At 40.2% G+C, this 14,910-nt stretch overlaps 1 protein-coding gene across 4 annotated transcripts; it reads right to left on the bottom strand.

The window, feature by feature from the left end:
* Positions 1-377: 377 nt before the first annotated feature.
* tctn1 (tectonic family member 1) lies at positions 378-13,543 on the bottom strand. 4 transcript variants are annotated; one of them, XM_084061382.1, is made up of 15 exons: positions 13,340-13,543; positions 12,162-12,268; positions 11,326-11,450; positions 11,049-11,178; positions 10,348-10,484; positions 10,159-10,255; positions 9,430-9,542; positions 8,999-9,019; positions 7,895-8,029; positions 7,214-7,339; positions 5,364-5,452; positions 3,540-3,677; positions 2,586-2,739; positions 1,513-1,644; positions 378-997 (listed from the first exon to the last, which is right to left on the bottom strand). In XM_084061382.1, exons 1-15 carry the CDS (start codon positions 13,537-13,539, stop codon positions 851-853), a joined length of 1,851 nt encoding a protein of 616 aa, XP_083917508.1. In that variant the 5' UTR covers positions 13,540-13,543; the 3' UTR covers positions 378-850. The 4 variants fall into 4 exon arrangements, with proteins under 4 accessions (XP_083917508.1, XP_083917511.1, XP_083917509.1 ...); XM_084061385.1 differs by having other exon boundaries at positions 3,540-3,664; positions 5,402-5,452; XM_084061383.1 differs by having other exon boundaries at positions 12,162-12,265.
* Positions 13,544-14,910: the final 1,367 nt, after the last annotated feature.

Below are 14,910 nucleotides of genomic sequence, written 5' to 3'. Positions count from 1 at the left end.
TTTTCGTCATAGTTTTAGTGGACAAAATGAACACTGCTCCACACGCTGCTTATCATGAACGCAGAAACCCCTGTTTCTGTTGGCTAATTAGTGTCCATTTTTAGTTTCTGTTGAATTAATGTGTGAATGAATGAATTAATGAATTAATTAATTAATGTGTGGCTATATATATATATATAAAATATAATATAATGTTGACATAAAAAAAGTTAGAGAACCACATATAACATAAGTGTTTCAGAAAACTTAGGATTTGGAAGACATTTGTGAAGACTTGCCATGATTTTTCAAAAATAGCAGATCTACAAGCTCATAGTGCGGCACTATGAGCTTGTATATCTGCCATTTCTGAAAACTTTTTTTTAAAACTTAAGTAAAAGTAGCTATACCACAATATAAAAATACTCCGTTGCAAGTAAAAGTCCTCTGTTCAAAATGTTACTTGTGTGAAAGTGCCAAAGTAAAAAGTACACAAAAATGTTTCAAAATCTGTCACGCTTTCTCAAAAATAGCAGATCTACATACAAGCTCAGCTTGTAGATCAGTGTCAGCATTGTGCCTAGTGATATCAACTGTGGCCTGCACCTCGTGATATCAACTGTGGGCTGTATATTTTCATATCAACCGTGTGCTGTACCTTCTGTTCTCTCTGTTGTATGTTAATGGAATGAAATCAGCCTGTGAGTGTGATCTTTTCCTCTATGGTGATGCTAGTCTCTCATCAGGACAAACAAGAGGTTGAAAAAACTCTTATCCATGTGCTCCACAACATCAGCTCTTGGTTGGTGGATAACAGTACTCAACGTTCCTTAAATTAATACTCAGGTTCTTTGCAGTGTGAAGGCGCCTTTTACACGAAAGGGAAGAAGAAGTGGAAGGGTAGTTTGGCGTCCAGGGTGGGCGGGGCCCTGAAGCCTGGCACTGCCTCCGCAGACACCGGGGTGAAGGTCACCGAGGTCGTGACCTCTATGACCCTGCTGCCTCCAGAGAGCAACGCCTGAGGAACGACCAATCAGAAACAAGATAATTTACATGAACAACCAGTGAGATACAACATCTCATTCTTCAGCTTAGTTTAGTCAAAGATGGTTAATTTATGAAGATACACCATCCCGATTGGAGCCACTAGAGGCGACATGGTACACAAATATTACAAATTGTCTCCTAAGTGGGCACCGGCGTCTGACGGCAAATCTCGTGTCCTATGTTTACTGGTGCTAGATCCCGCGAGAGTGTGTTGCTGGGACAGAGAAAGGTTGATAATAAAGTACATTTTTCTCCTGATTTGTCTCACTGAAAAAAGCCAATTTTGTATGAAAATCTTGGGAATATTGTGTGGCTTGTGACGATAGGATCCAATATTTACTTCAGTGACCATGGGGCAAAAGAATAGTTCAGAAACTGTGTTCACGGTCACTCTTCCATTGAAATGAATAGACTCCAACGTGCTTCCGGTCTCCTAGAAAGTTACTTCATACTTTAGTACAGAATTAGATAGAATGGTGATCTTACCAAGTCACTGGTATTAGTGTTGATGGTCTCTGTGATGCTGACAACCTGTGCTTGAGCGTTATGTAAAGATCCATACTGGGTCCACTGAACCTCCAGGTTCAGCGACAGAGGGATGCTGCAGCCCTGGGCTTCCTGAACCAATCACAACACACCACATGTTTTTTAATTTAAAAACATCAATCGGGATTATACACAACAATTTACAAATACACAATACAGTCACAAAAAGTGGGGTTCACATTTCACAAAGTATTTTCTTAACAGGTTTACCTATGTACCTACATATGCATTTATTTTACCTTTTTTTGGGCGGTGTAACCGCCCCTATATGTGAGGTTTGGACATCGACATTCGCTGCACTGTGATTGGCCACCATTGTACCCCCCTAACCCTGCACCGTGATTGGCCACCATTGTACACCCCTAACCCCTACATATTCAATGCAAATCTATACTTTTCTTTAAGTGAGCTTCCATCACTGTGATGACCACTAGCTGCAATGTGATTGGCTGACTCTATTGACTGACTCTATTCAGGACTGTGGACAGGACAAAAATGGCGGTGTCAGTGATTTTCCACATTGTTTTGTGGTCAACGCATGACTTGTCTTAACATAATGATCCTGTAAAAAAAACATCAATTTAATCACAGTTTCTTCAGGGATATTGAATTTTTGGCAAACCCAAAGGTTTCTGGCTTTCCACAGACTTTCCTTGATGCAATTTACAATGACCCACCATTTATCAAAATTCCTTCCCAAGCAACCATAGTCTATGTCTTCATAGCATGCAGTAGTACCAAATAGTTCCCGCTGGGGATTAACCAAATGAACCCTAGCATCCCTATTCTGGGGGTGAACATTAAGCAAAAATTGCAGATCTTCAAGCTCACTATTTTCCCTATTTCTGCATGGCACCGTCGTACAAAAAAGTATAAAATAAGAGGTTAATACGGCCAGCCTCGGCTCACCTAATCATGTTGCAAAGTCACATTTATTCTCTGTAGTACGCTGGTGTCGCTTGCCGAAAATACCTGATCTTGTTGGCAAGCGACGCTGTGTAAATAAAGCTCACCGTGGGCTTGTATGTGTAACTGATGGGGAGCCAGTCCAGGGGGCTGTTGGCTGCAGAATTCCCAAACGAGGAGACGTACTGAGGGAAGCTTTGTCCTCTCAGAACATCCAGAAGAACCTGGGACACCCAGGAGCAGTTTGCTGCCTCCTCCAGGCTGCAGGCAGACACACATACAGATGTATGTCAGTTACTGGCTCACATACCGTATAACGTATGTTAGATAGACATGTGCTGTTTGCTTGCACACAAATGCACAAAATGTTATTTAGATGTTACTTTGAAGCACTTAATTGGTTTCTTTGCATTCTATGTCACATAGATGTCATTTTCTCTGATCTTACATTTTGTAAGTCACTCTGGATAAGAGCGTCTGAAAATGTCTAAATTGTAAATTGTTCTCTTTGCAAATCATCATCATCATCATCATTTCCTTTGGACTATATATGTCTGCATTTCTGTAGTGCAGGGGTCTTCAACATTGTTCAGCCAAAGGACCCCTTAGCTGAGAGAGAGATGATCAAGCAAGGACCCCCCACTACATTGTGTAAAATTGTGTTGCAGATTAAAGTTTTTTTGTAGATTTCGAAGATGGCTCATAGACTTGTCTGACAGCACCATCACCAGTATTGGATTCATGTTCATAATGTATTTTCAAACATTTAACCAATTAAACCGTCTCTTGTTTCCCTCTACAGTCTACACCAAACCTTGTTGCCAAAAATAGCCGATCTACAAGCTCACAACACCTTGCGCGTTGTGAGCTTGTAGATCTACTAATGTTCCCCTCAGAATAGGGATGCTAGAGTTCAAGTGGTTAATGTGAAGAAAAAAAAACATTCCTATCACACAAAGATTTGGCGGCCCCCCTGTAGTAACTCTGAGGACCACCTAGGGGTCCCGGACCCCCTGTTGAAGACCCCTGCTGTAGTGCCTTGACACAGCTCATCGACTCACCTTAACGTGCATCCAGACAGCGTGTCCACACCAAACAGCACATGGGAGCGGTGGTGAGGTCCTTGAAGACATTCCTGCTGTGCTGAACCCTGCAAAACAGTCAGCATGCCCCTCCTATCGCTGCTCTGAATCATCCCTGTGAAGAGATCCGTTAAGGATTTGAACCAGTGGAAAATATAGGCATATAAAATACTGCCTTTGTCTTGGTAGGGTCAGTGTGAACATGAGCAACGTGAGCCTGCAAAGTCTTCGGCTATGTTCACAGCCCAAACCCAATATCTGGCCTATCCACATGGTTTTTTATCAAGTCTGAACAGCAACAAACACATGGAAACAGGTTTTGTGAATGAGATTTGAACCACATTCCTAGGCGGTTTGAAATGCGATCCAAATCTGATTTCAAGTGATGAGTCTCAGTTTGTAAGCCCGATTGACAATGAAGCCAGATTTATACTTGATCGTATGACAGTGTCACTCGCCACATTCACTGGTCATAAACCTCAGAATTTGGGTAAAGTGATGATAAGATAATGACACATGTAAGTATCTGACAATATATAAAGTCACAATAGACCAACTTTGATGAGGCAGTATTGTGTTGTTTTAAAAACATGTTTTTTTTTCTTCATTTCCTGAAAAGTTAATATTTTGGACATAGTTGGTTTCTGCCCGACAGCAGAGATATAATAGATCTGCGACTGATCACTTGTAAATATCAGTGTGGACAGACAGTCCTTAAAGATGAGAAACACCTCAGATTTGCCTGCAGTCTGAGCAAAGCCTTTAAAGGGATATTTCACTTTCAAACTCATTTTGGGTCATTTTATCATCTACTCAGGCTTTTGTGAGCACCCCGGACAGTTTTTAAGTTGCTTGATTCAGTATTTAGATATTTGATATTCATTTTATCAGGGCCGAGCTCATGCATCCTTCAATGCATGAGAGCCAACTGACGTTCTTGTCACCTGACAGGGGAGAGTTTCCCTGGTTGGACGTAGCGCGTGGAAGGAACACGTTATTCCAACCAGTTCCTTTCCCCTCCATCCGTCGCCCCGGGTGGCCAGGGGGAGGCAGTATAGTGACCAGGATTACTGCATGTTTTTGTGAGGGTACCTACCCTAGGAGACACGGGGAGAACATGCAAAATCCACACAGAAAGGCCCTTTCGCCAACCCCACCTAGGGTATGGGCACTGATGACGCGGAGGAGAGAACACGCCCCCAGTGCCCACAGCGTCCCCTGCGGGAATCGAACCCAGGACCTTCTAGCTGTGAGGCGACAGCTCTACCGACTGCGTCACCATGCCCCCGCGCCATTGTGCCCCCACGTATTAGAAGGATGTTGTCCTTCTAATTTTGGAAAATTAAAAAAACTAAATACAACAAAAACAATTAATGAAAAAAGTAATCGGAAAAACACGTTCCCCCTCACGTATTAGTACAGTATGAGTCACCAGAACCAAGGACGGGTGTTTTTGATAAATCTAACATGGTTAAAATGGAGTTTGAAGTTACAATGGGTTTGTATAGGAAGGGGGTGTGTTTGATAAAACGAATATCAAATATCTAAATACTGAATCAAGCACCTTAAAAACTGACTGGGGGGCTCACAAAAGCCTGAGTAGACGATAAAATGACGCAAAAAAAATGTGGCGAGTGAAATCAACAAGCTCAAAACACGGCGCGCTGCGACACTTTTTGAGCTTGGCGATCAGCTATTTTCAGCAAAAAACAAAATATACACTAATCCTGAGGGACTCCGCTCAGTTAATCCAGCTCTGCTCCAACATGGTTACTGATCTCATCCTCAGCAAGTAAAGGATATTCTGTAGATTTTGTTCCAGCCACAAGGGGGAGTCCTACCACATAACCTGGATTTCCACTGTAGGGGAGATTGTCTTGCTCCACACCATCCTGTGAAACAGAGAAATGACAAATCAATCAACAAACAAATCAAGATTTCACACTTGAGTGTCCACTGAAAACTCTAAATCCTAATCGATTCTCTATCGCACAATGCTTTTGATTGCCGACTAGTCTTTTGAGACGCTTCCGCCATACAGTCTGTGCAAAGTCTGAAAATGCGCTGCCTTTGCTGACTTGCAGTCAAATAAATACGTCCTACTGTAAAGCAAATTAGGCGGAGCATATCGTCGGTGTCCAGGACGAACCAGCTAACTCCATTTTCATCTTTTTTTTTTTTTTTCATAAATCGACGCTATTGAACACCCTTCACATCTGTGTAAAAAATCTAAACATTTGAACCAATGAAAAGTATTAAAACGCGCCTCAGACGAAAACTCCCAACTCCATTGGATCCTCAAACTGTCCGTCAAAAACGAACAACTCCCCCCTCTCCTCTACACAGTGCTACTGAGCTACTGAGCTCACCGAACTGTGTGTTTATGTAGATATGAACTATATTTTAATTACGGACACATTTTTGTTTTTCCTTAACTTATTACGTACATTAAGCCACTCTCTCAAATGCACTTTACTGTACTTCTACCTCTTCTATCTTTTAACTGCATTAATGGGCTTGTACAATTAAGAATTTCACCCATATTACCTGTAATGTGATGTGACAATAAAGTTTGATTCTCTGATTCTCTGCTACAGCACAGCATTAGCAGAGCGCGTTGCGCAGTGAACGAGGAGTAGGAACACGTAAACAGACTCCCCGTAGTCTGTTAAAACTATGCAGTGTACCTGTTTATCAAACAGCACTGACGCTAATGTTATGAAAACAAGTAATTATATTTCTAAAATCTATGAAGTGTTTAATGAGGAGAGCATTGTGATAAGAAGAAAGACGTTCATAGCATTTCTGTCGCGCTAGTGTTCTACTACCTCTTAGCAGAAGTTATTGTAATATTTAAAGTCCTGTTTATTGTTGTAGGCCTATATAATAAGTGTCATGAAGCATCAGGGCATTAATTCACACGTTGTTGTGATGCATTGTGAGCTTGGAGATCCATTGTTAGCTTTTGGGAATCTGTACCCTTTTGAAACCTCTCTCTCAGCAGCGAGTGGAGCTACTGTTGTTTGGACACCTAACTCCATTTCAGCTTGATTTCTGCTTGTCTGAAACTTCTAACTCCACTCGCGCTGGGTAAAGTGTTGATTTACCCGCGATTTGGGTAAAGTGTTGATAATATAATGACACATGCAAGTATCTCACAATATATACAGTCACTATACCAACTTTGATGAGGTAGTATTGCTTTGTTTTAAAAATATAAGGTTTTCTTCATTTTCTGAAAAACGTATATTTTGTTTTTTCGTTTCCTGAACAATGAGCGTTTTGGAGTTAGCAGTTTCGCGCTGGACAGCAGAGATATATAACTTGCCGTTTAGCAGAAATGGACATTCAAAAAATACAGTTTAAAGATAAGACAGATGACAGCTTTCTGTGCGTTGCTTCCAGGAGGCGTAGTTACAGACTCTATGTAGCGTTCTTAAATTGTGGAATACTTGTCTGGCTTGAGAGACTACAGCTATTATCGGCAAGGGACACCATCATAAGCAATATCCTTCACATATTCAACAAATTTGACCATTTGTTGTGTAGATATTACAGCACTTCAGGTGCAATATTGATATTCATTAGTTTTTCAGTCTGTCTCATTATAGTATTATAATTGGAAAAATAAAAGTTGCGATATCATTTATTACCTGGACGAATGAAATAATAAATTGCTGCTCCATGGTCAGTGCACGTCCACGCACGGATCCAAGTGTCACGGACGCACTGCAGTTCACTATTTCACCAGCAGGGGTGTACTTCACCACAAAGTCCACCTGAGGTGAGAAAAAATACATTATTTACATATTATTATGACTATAATAAAACAAGTTCTACATTCATTTGGAATAAAAACAGGCAGGCTTCCATGGACCGCTACAGTTACGTATTGAGCGGTTCCATGGATTGTGAATGTGGTCTCTCTCTCTCTGGAATTGTTCGGTCTCTGTAAGAGTATGGTCTTGACCAGCTCTATATGTAAAGTGTCTAAATTAAAATGTATTGAAGGACCATTTCACCCATTTGACTCACACACCACCCATCATTTTTAACCTTATCTTCATATAATTGGTCCTCATGAATGCTCATTATAATATGACACACTGGGCGAGACCTGCTACTCTGATTGTCTAAGCAGAAGTACCGGCCAAGGACATTACGTTGATGCTTTGTAAATCTGCACTTTGTGCCTATAGCAGGCTTTTCTCCTTGTGAGATGGGATAACATATGAGATAGCAGTTTGAGCTTGTACATCAGCTATTTTTGAATATCCCATTCATAGCCATTCGAATCGACATTCATTCATTCATTCATTTATTCATTCATGTACCTTTAGCACCACAGCAGTACAGAGTAGTGGGCTCAGTAGAACTGGACTGAGGTTCTTCATTTCACTCAGCTCCAACTCAGTCACAGAACCTTCCAGAGACCTGTACACAACTGATGACAACTCCACAGCCACAGCCTAGAACACACACACACACACACAACACAAACATAAATAAACAACGAGGACAGCTCTGGCCGCGGGTGTTCTGAACCGACACGCCAGCTACACACGAGATATCATGTTGGCACATGGTGACAGCTGTCACTCATAACCTCGGACACGACCCCAATGTATTGCTTTAGCGCTGTCGACTCGGCATAAGATTCAATCAGCATTTACATTTGTATCATTGCATGTTACATTTTAAACATTTAACTCATGTTATTATCCAGAACAATAAAAAAGTTGAATCTTGAACAACGTAGCTATATATCTTTTGTCATGTATTATGGTTTGCACTCCTTTTATATTCACAAATCACACACCAGGCAATAAAAGGTTGTGCTTTGTTCAATGAACCCATTCAATCCGGGAAATCTGTGCCATTTTAGATTTTAGCTATATACTATATATATAACAAAAATCTTTGCTTCTGGGGTTCGCTGGAACAAAATAATTTGAGATGGGGGGTCCACAGCCAAATACATTTTGATGATATAGCATCAAAATATAGCCACATAGGTTTCTTCTGAAAGCTTTTAGGATTTAGAAGACATTTGTAGAATCAGCCTCAGGTCTTAATGGGTTAAGTTAAAGTGCTATAAGCTAGGCTTAAACTAGTCCATACCCGGTCGACGCATCCATGGGGGGATATGCGCACATGATCTGGCAACCCGGGAAGCAGTTCGTCCCATAGCTCGGCAGCCCCGTAACCATAGCGACAGTCTTTAACATGAAAACGCTAATAAACAGCTGGCGTTTGGTGAAATCGAAAAGCGGGCTTCGCAGTTGCGTTCAGATGGTAATGGTCAATGGCTGTGTGCAAATTCAGATCAATTGCTCCAGCCACTGAGGAGAACCGGGCATACAGTTTTGGGCTCACCACCGTCGCAGAGGTTTGTAGAATTATAGTAGGATAGGATAGTAGGCTAGTAGGCTGCTCACCTCTGCATCTTTACTCTTCATCTGTGAAGCAGAGTATTTATCAGTAAGTATTTATCACAACATGACAACTTGAACAACAACTACATTGTGTTTGCGTATTACTAGTATAAAACATTTAAGCTACAGTGACCTGTAAATCAAAATGTTGCATTGCGACGTGTTGTGTTGCGATAGGTTGGTTGTGTGAGCTTGAACACCTGCTATTCTGCATAATGAGTGCTTGGTATTTAAATGCTTGTTTCAATGTTAATACCAGTACTTTTGTACTTTTACTCAAGTTAAAAGAGATTTAATACATTACAATACACTGATACTTCGACTTAGGTAAAAAAAGAAAATCACAAAATTGTGTGTAGCTGGAAGTCAGTATAGGTGTAGATGTTCAGAGACAGGGTGGTGTGTGTGATATATACAGTATTATGAGGACTTACAGAGCGTAGCTGGAGGTTAGTATAAGTATAGACATTCAGAGCAGGCAGAGTGGTGCAGTCCTTCTCTACAACAATGCTCCGGGAACAACGGCTGCTCTGTTGCTTTAAGAACGCTGAGGAGACACATGTTATTGATTTAAATACTGATCTACAAGCTACAACTGCGACACGTTGTTAATAATAATAATTAATAAGTAGACCACCAATTATTTCAGTTTACAGTTAGGGGTTAAGTGTCTTGCTCGACACATTCCCGGGGCCGGAAATCGAACTTGAGCCCTTCTGTTATTTTCTGGTGTTTTCACTGTTTGTTTAGGTAGACAGGGAAGTTTTTGGGCTACCAAAACAAACAGTGAAAACACCAAAATACAGCGAGAGCACCACCACACTACTCCAGTGGCTGATGACTGCAGGTATGCAGTAGGGAAATGATGAGTATAAAACATATTGTTTTGTTATGTAAACACAGGGCAAAGTTACACGCAATGACTTTACGTAGAAAATTAAATGTATATTCATGTTATAAGTGTCCCTCTTGTTTGCAGTCAATACGAGGAATACTAATACTACTTCCACTCCTGATGTCACAGCCTTAATATAAAAGAGTGGGCAATGTTTAAATGTTCAAACACAGATTTCCAAAATATACATAACATATTTATTGTTTATGAAAATGTCAAATTAAAACATAGGTTTTAACTGGAGAATTTGATGCTCGCTGGTACCAACCTGCAGGATTTGTGTCTAAACAGTAGTGGGCGCTCCCACCGGGCACAGGCAACTGCAAAACACCCTCCTGTTCCATCGTGGCCATGACGTCCCCAAACTAGTAAGTAAAAAAATAAATGTAGTACAGTATATATAATGTAGTATTTATTTAGTATTAAAACAGCCTTGTAGACAGGGTCTGAGACTCACCAGATATGCGTTTGAGTCCTTGTTCTCTATCTTAGCTGATAAAACACTGAAGCTTGCGTCTGCAAACTGCTCAAAGAGGGAATCAAAACTCCTGACGGTTGGAAGAGAAGGCCAGGAATATGATAAACCATCAACACCTAGAAGACACACAGACAAATACCAAGAATATGATGAGGATATTGCAGGTGGGCCCTGAGGAAGAATTTAGGCGTGATAGCTATTGTTTTTTAACAGACTGTCTTGTTATGGTTCAGCTTGTCCTTGTAGCAGCTAATGTAGTATAACTATGGTCTGACTCTGATCCCTGTGCTCATTGGCAGAATTACCCGATCGGAGTGTTATTGTACTTCTCCCCATGATACCATGTACATTAAAATCAGGCATGGCGACTGACAAATGTAATCCATGTGTACGGTTTAACTCTTTGTTTCCCAAAAACAGGGTTGGGACTTAATTTTGGGTTGCAAATAAATACCCCACCCCCCTTTTTTCCATTTCCTACATCTAGGAATATTTATATAATTATTTCAAAAGATTTTCAAAAGATTAAAAGATTTTTTTTAAATAATTTCATACATAAATGAGCAAATCTAAGTAGTGAAAATAGCAGATCAGCTATTTCCACTAGTTTGGGTCTCTAAAATGTCTCTTTTGGTTCTCGAGCTAAAAGGTTTGGGAACCGCTGTTTTAACTTAACTTACGGTTGTGGGACTGAAGGCAGAAGATGTCGTAGTTAAAGAGTGTCTGGAGTGTAGTGAGCGGAACGGAGAAACCATCCACGCTGCTGCCTAAAGAATAAGAGGCTGTGAGACGACTGCATTTCTTCTGGCTCTCACTGGAAAGACAAAAGCACACTACATTTAATAAATAAAAAGTACAGACAGACTAAAACATGAACACAATTTATAGAATTCCAAGAGCTACTTTAAAGTGATTTTTTGTTTTGTTTAAAAATGCTTCACACACACACACACACACTTGCCTGACATGTGTCACAGAGCATGCGGTGAACAGAGGCACGTCGTCACTGCAGTCCATGATGTCACAACAGCAGTTGATGTCACACACGTCTTGCTGCTCATCACAGGGACACACATTGGCAGCTAGAACCACAAAACACACACACACACACACACACACACACACACACACACACACACACACACACACACACACACACACACACACACACACACACACACACACACACACACACACACACACACACACACACACACACACACTGACATCATGGGATGCTGCAAACATGCACAATTTAAAGTTTTTTTGTATTTAACACTTTAAAACAACACTTTGTTGTTTTAAAGTGTTAAATATCTCTATGTTGTGATAGTAATCATTGCTACAGAGTGTGTGTTCAGCAACAGGGGTCTCCCGTCTCTCCAGCCCTTTAGTAAACTGCAAAAAGTGCAATTTCAGTAGAGGATACCATTTTTATCCAATCAGGAAAGAGAACTCATACAGGATAAACAAGTGCAATTGGAAGTGATGACACAGGAATGAGCAGACAAAATTGGAACTGTCTGGAAACCTATACATTGTAAGTTGATAAAAGGGTACTCTCTCCTGATTGGCTGAAATTGGCAACCCACCTGAAAATGTATTTTCTGTTTATGAAAGAGCTGGAGAGATGGGAAGACCCCTGTTATTGAACAAACACTATAAAGCAATGAGTACTGTCAGAAAATAGAGCTATTTAACACTTTAGCACTAATCACTTAATACTGGCTGCATGTTTCAAATAAGTCCTGCATTGCAGCTTGATATGAACATTGAGGGTTTTAAATGTGCACCATCTGTGAGTGGAGAGAGCAGGCGTCCGGACAGAGGCAGGGGCTCAGCGGATGGTGGAACCGGTTCGGTGGGCAGAGGTTCGATTCCCGGAGTGTCCGGCGTGCTGCTGTAGGCAGTAGTGGAAAGTAAGTGCACTTACTCAAATACTGTACTTACTTACTTATGTTGAGGTACTGTTTTTTTTTACTTGAGTATGTCCTTTGAACAATACTTTATACTTCTACTTATACACACATCTCAGAGGCAAATATTATACTTTATAGTTACTACTACTGGAAACTACTGAAAAAAAGCTGATTTATAAACCCACCACATCAACGTTGTGTGGCCCTAAACTAATGATATCATTAATCTGATATCATCTGATATCATCTGATATCATCATGATTTGTGTGCATGGGGATCTCATCTTAAACAACCTCAGTGCTTAATGAGTCTTCCAGTTTAGTAGACCTTGTATTGTGAATTTGTACTTCCATGTACTGATGTTCTCATGTCTTACTAAATAAAGTACATCATCAATCATATATTAACTTTGGTTAAGTCAGTAATTTCACCATTAATTAACAGGGATAAATGATGATTAATGTATGAGTTAATCATTAATTACGTTATGAATTTTCCCATTATATCATGAAGAAGTGTTAATAATACCCATATTTTGATGCCTTTAGTTCTTTGACTCAAATAAAAATCGTACTAAGTATTTCTTCATTGTGGTATTCAGTGGTGTAAAGTAACTAGTATATTTACTCAAGTACTGTAGTACTGGGAGTATTTCCAATTTTCAGTACTTTTACTTCTACTCCACTACATCTCAGAGGCAAATATTGTACTTTTACTCCACTACAATTATTTGAAAACTTTAGCTACAAGTCACTTTTTTATTACTACTATACTAACCACTTCAGCCAAAAATAGCAGATCTAAGCCCAATGCATTGTGAGCTTGTAGATCTGCTATTTTCTAAATATTGTAATACATTTTTAACATTTGAAAACTTGTGAAACGGGACATTCTGCATAATGACTACTTTCTACTTTAAGTACATTCTTATACCAATACTACTTTTACTCAAGTACATTTTAAATTCCAGACTTTTACTTAGTAACGGTATTTCTACATTTCAGTATTGATACTTTTACTTAAGTAAAATAAATCCCCAGTAGCTACTTACTTATTCCAGTGCTGGCTGTAGGGTTCGATCCCCGGGTCCTCCGGCGTGCCGCTGCTGTAAGAGGGCGTGGTGGGATCCGCCGTGGGTTGTACGGTGGAATTATAGTCTAGGAAGTTGAAATCCGTTGAGTTTTGCTCAGAAATCGAGGAAAACAACAAAGTACATAAAATACACCGAGACAAAACCAAAACGGACGCCATGTTCCGTTGCTATGGCAGAGAGAAACGCGCTGTTGCATTCTGGGAATCCGCGTTTACGTCGATGAGCGCAAACCGTCATTGTACGTACATTTGTTGCCTTGATACATGACAGTCATGGATGAACTTCAACCTGGTGTTTGCAATGTTTCTCTTTTTAGGCCGTACATCTACATAAACGTTCAGATTTCAAACATAAAGTGATTCCTCATGGAAACGGATGTTAAAATTATGCACGGGCCATCAAATGTACCCGTATCTTCCGTATTGTTCAATAAAAAACATTTTAACCCGATGGGTGGTTATTTTCTCATAGAGTTATAATGTATCAGAGTGCAATACACCTTCCAACCAATAGGGTAACGTAGTTAGTTAAAATGCTGAGAAAATGGCCACCAATCGGATTAAAATGCTTTTTATTGAACAATACGGAAACTACGGGTACATTGAGGTCCCGAACAGAAGTGTAACATCTGTAACCACGAGGTAAGCACTTTATATTTCACATCTAAACGTTTATGTAGATGTACAGGTCAGGTCCAACAGGGAGAAAGTACAAACACCGCAGGTTGAAGTTCATGTATGACACTAGTGTAACGTACGCCGTCTCTCGCAAAACCCTGGTATATTGATCCACCATCCGACTCTCGTTGCGCATTAATAGTAGTGTAATTACGGTAAGAGCAGCTCAGTGACCCCAGAGCCGTATAAGAGAGTTACGACACTAGCGTTGACTGAGTCCCATCGTAAGAATGGAATGCGGACGTACTGTCTATTTCAATGAGATAGTTCCAATGTTTGGAACTATAGCCTTTTTGTTAATATAAGAAGACACAGTCTCAATTGGAGCCACTAGAGGCGAAATAGTACACAAATCCTACAAATGGTCTCCTAAGTAGGCGTGGTTTGCTTCTCCCCTACCAAAATCGTGTACATATTGTGGGGCTTGTGATGATTGGGTCCAATATGTAGTTCAGTAACTATGGAGCTAGGGAATGGTTCGCCAATAGTTACGCCACGGAGTAGAGACTATTAAATTAAGTAATTTGCACTAGGCCTACGGTGTCGCTTGCCAAAAATAACTGATCTTCAAGCTGCCAACGCTTAGTGATCAGTTATTTTTTAGCAAGCAACATTGTGGAATTAGATATTAATTTAACTATAATGACCATCTGACTTCTAACAGCTGTGATGAAAGTGCAGTTGGACTTCAGTTAAATAGCTTTTCAAATGTAAACGTATAATTGTGATACATTATGAAATCGAGAGAGAGAATCTAGATAAAACCCTTGTCTAATGGGAAAATAAAAAAAAGACCAGCACAATTTGATGGGATAACTAATTTAATGTTTCTTTTACAAAAAGTAATTCATG

This window comes from Gymnoscopelus microlampas (assembly GCF_963454915.1).
Source record: "Gymnoscopelus microlampas genome assembly, chromosome: 7".
In the NCBI taxonomy this organism is placed as follows: Eukaryota; Metazoa; Chordata; class Actinopteri; order Myctophiformes; family Myctophidae; genus Gymnoscopelus; species Gymnoscopelus microlampas.
The sequence above is the reverse complement of the archived record's forward strand: the minus strand, read 5'-3'. Positions and strand labels throughout refer to the sequence as shown.

Bases quoted from the DNA above. Each gene is read 5' to 3' on its own strand.
- tctn1 (XM_084061382.1), bottom strand. From the start codon at position 13,539: ATGGCGTCCGTTTTGGTTTTGTCTCGGTGTATTTTATGTACTTTGTTG. The intron at 10,485-11,048 runs GTAAGTTAAGTT...TGTGTCTTCTAG, and splicing joins CTGCCTTCAGTCCCACAACC to GTGTTGATGGTTTATCATAT. The intron at 8,030-8,998 runs GTGAGCAGCCTA...TGTGTGTTCTAG, and splicing joins TGAAGAGTAAAGATGCAGAG to GCTGTGGCTGTGGAGTTGTC.